Below are 2,346 nucleotides of genomic sequence, written 5' to 3'. Positions count from 1 at the left end.
AGCAGTCACGTCCTTGTCTCTCGTCATTAACATCTCCTGTACACGCTCCTTCTCCTTATGCTGCACCTCCTCTCTGAGTGATGTAATTTCTTCTCTTCTCTTCATCAGCTCCTCCTGCGCCTCCGTCTTCTCCTTTTGTTCCTTTTGTACCTCCTGTGTTAGACCTACCACCTCCTTTTCAGCCCTCATCTCCTCCTGGGCCTTCTCCCACCTCCTTTGCTCACTCTGTACTGCTATATTGAGGGCTGTCATCTCCTCCTGGATGTCCTTTTTCTTCCTCTCTTCCCTCTGCGCCTCCTGTCTGAGAGCTTTCACCTCCTTCTCGCTCCTCCACAGTTCCACTGACATTCCCGCCTTCTCCTCCTCCAGATCTCTCGTTCTGGACTTCCCTTCTTCTTCCAACAGGAGGTGCTGACTTCTCTCAGCTTCCACCAGTCTCCCTCGCTCCTCTTTCTCCTCTCTCAGTTCATCGTCAAGCTTTCTCTTCTCCTCCTCTCTCCTCCTCAGATCCTCCCTTGTCTCCTGCACCTCCCCCTCCATCTCCTCTAATCTGTCATCCATCCTCTTCCTCTCCTCCCTTGCTCTCCTCAGTGCCTCCCTCTCTTCCTCCCGCTCCTCCTCCACCTCTCTCACTTTCTCCTCCAGCCTCCTCTTCTCCTCCTCCATCTCTATCAGCTTGCTGTCCAGCCTTCTCCTCCTCTCCACCTCTAGTCTCCTCAGCGCCTCCCTCTCTCTCCCATCCTCCTCCAGCATTGCTCTCAGGTACTGCACCTCCTCCGCCCGCTCCTTCAGGACGTGGTTGAACTTTGCCACCTCCCTCGAGCTCTGCTCAGCCTTCTCCCTCCACTCCTTTACCTCCTCCTCCAGCCTGTTGCAGGCCTCCTCCCTCTCTATGGCTTTCCTTCTTGCTCCCTCCCTTTCGGCCCGGGCTGCCTGCACCTCCCTGGCCTGGGAAGAGACTGTGACATCTTTTTCTACTCCCTCCCTCCTCTCTTTCTCCAGGAGCAGTCGGGTTTCTTTGAGCAGCGCCTCCAGCTGCTCCTCCCTCCCGGCTTTCTGCTTCAGTTTGTTGTTCGCCTCCCGATGCTCCCGTTCTCCCTCCTCCTTCTGCTCCTCTGCCAACTTCACCTGCCTCTTCAGCTCCTCCACCTCCTCCTCCCACTCCCTCACAGTGCTCATCTGTCGCTCCAGGCTGCGCTCCCTCTGCTGCACCTCCTCCTTCATCTCTTCACATTCCTCCTTGGCCACGTTCAGCCTCACCCTCAGCAGCTCCACCTCCCCCACCTCCTCCCTCAGCCTCTCCACCTCCTCCTTTGCTCTCCTCGCTTCCCCCCTGAGTTGGTCCACTTCCTCCTCTCTTCTCTTCCTCCTCTCCTCCTCGTCTTGCAGTCTCTCTTTCTCTCTCCTCTCCTCTAGCTCGGAGGTTTCTTTTCTCAGTCTGTTAAGCTCCTCCTCCAGCTCCTCCACCCTCCATCTTTTCGCCTCCTCTGCTTCACTCCTCAATCGCTCCATCTCCTCCTCCCTCTCCTCCTCCTTTCTTTCTAGTCTCTCCATTCGGTCGCAGAGCGCCTCCATCTCCTCCTCCCTTTTCACCTCCTCTTCTCTCAGCCTGACCTCCGTGATCTTCGCCTCCTCCTCCAGTCTCTCCTTCTCTCCCTCCTCCTGCTGAAGTCTCTCCATCATGTGGCTGATACGCGCCTCCCTCTTCGTCACCTCCTCCCTCAGCCTCTCCACCTCCTTCTGTCTCTCCTGCTCCTCCTCCATCAGCCCCTCTATTCGCCTCCTCAGCGCCTCCACCTCCCCGTCCCTCGTCCCCAGCTCCTCGCTCAGAGCCTCCCTCTCTCTCTGCCAGACCTCCGTCTCCTCCTTCTCTTCCCTTCTACTCCTCAGGTCTTCCACCTCCTTCGTCAGCCTCTCAGTATCCTCCCTCAGTGCCTCCTTATCCTCTTCACTCCTCTTCCTCTCCTCTTCACTCCACTCCTTCTCCTCTTCTCTCCTGGTTGTTGTTCTCTTCAGTTCTTCTCGTAGACACTCGATCTCCCCTTCAGAATAAAAGCACGATAAAACGGCTGTTATAAACACAAATACAACTTCTGCTGTGAATACTACTGATACTACTACTACTATAAATACTACTACTGATACTACTACTACTACTACTATAAATACTACTACTACTACTATAAATACTACTACTGATACTATTACTACTATAAATACTACTACTGATACTACTACTACTACTACTGATACTACTACTACTACTATAAATACTACTACTGATACTACTACTACTACTGATACTACTACTACTATAAATACTACTACTGATACTACTACTACTAC

At 53.3% G+C, this 2,346-nt stretch overlaps 2 protein-coding genes across 2 annotated transcripts; both read right to left on the bottom strand.

Annotated features, from left to right (window-relative positions):
* Positions 1 to 3: 3 nt before the first annotated feature.
* LOC116379745 (golgin subfamily A member 6-like protein 1) lies at positions 4 to 561 on the bottom strand (the record flags this gene model as incomplete). Its single annotated transcript, XM_031841715.1, has 1 exon — positions 4 to 561. A coding segment is annotated over exon 1 (558 nt), but the record flags the coding sequence as incomplete, so codon positions are not given.
* An 87-nt stretch (positions 562 to 648) lies between these two features.
* Positions 649 to 1,798, bottom strand: LOC116379744 (vicilin-like seed storage protein At2g18540; the record flags this gene model as incomplete). Its single annotated transcript, XM_031841714.1, has 1 exon — positions 649 to 1,798. A coding segment is annotated over exon 1 (1,116 nt), but the record flags the coding sequence as incomplete, so codon positions are not given.
* Positions 1,799 to 2,346: the final 548 nt, after the last annotated feature.

This window comes from Anarrhichthys ocellatus, unplaced genomic scaffold (genome assembly GCF_004355925.1).
Source record: "Anarrhichthys ocellatus isolate YVR2014 unplaced genomic scaffold, GSC_Weel_1.0 scaffold5076, whole genome shotgun sequence".
Lineage (NCBI taxonomy): Eukaryota > Metazoa > Chordata > Actinopteri > Perciformes > Anarhichadidae > Anarrhichthys > Anarrhichthys ocellatus.
Note: the sequence above shows the minus strand (reverse complement) of the source record. Positions and strands in the feature narration are given on the sequence as shown.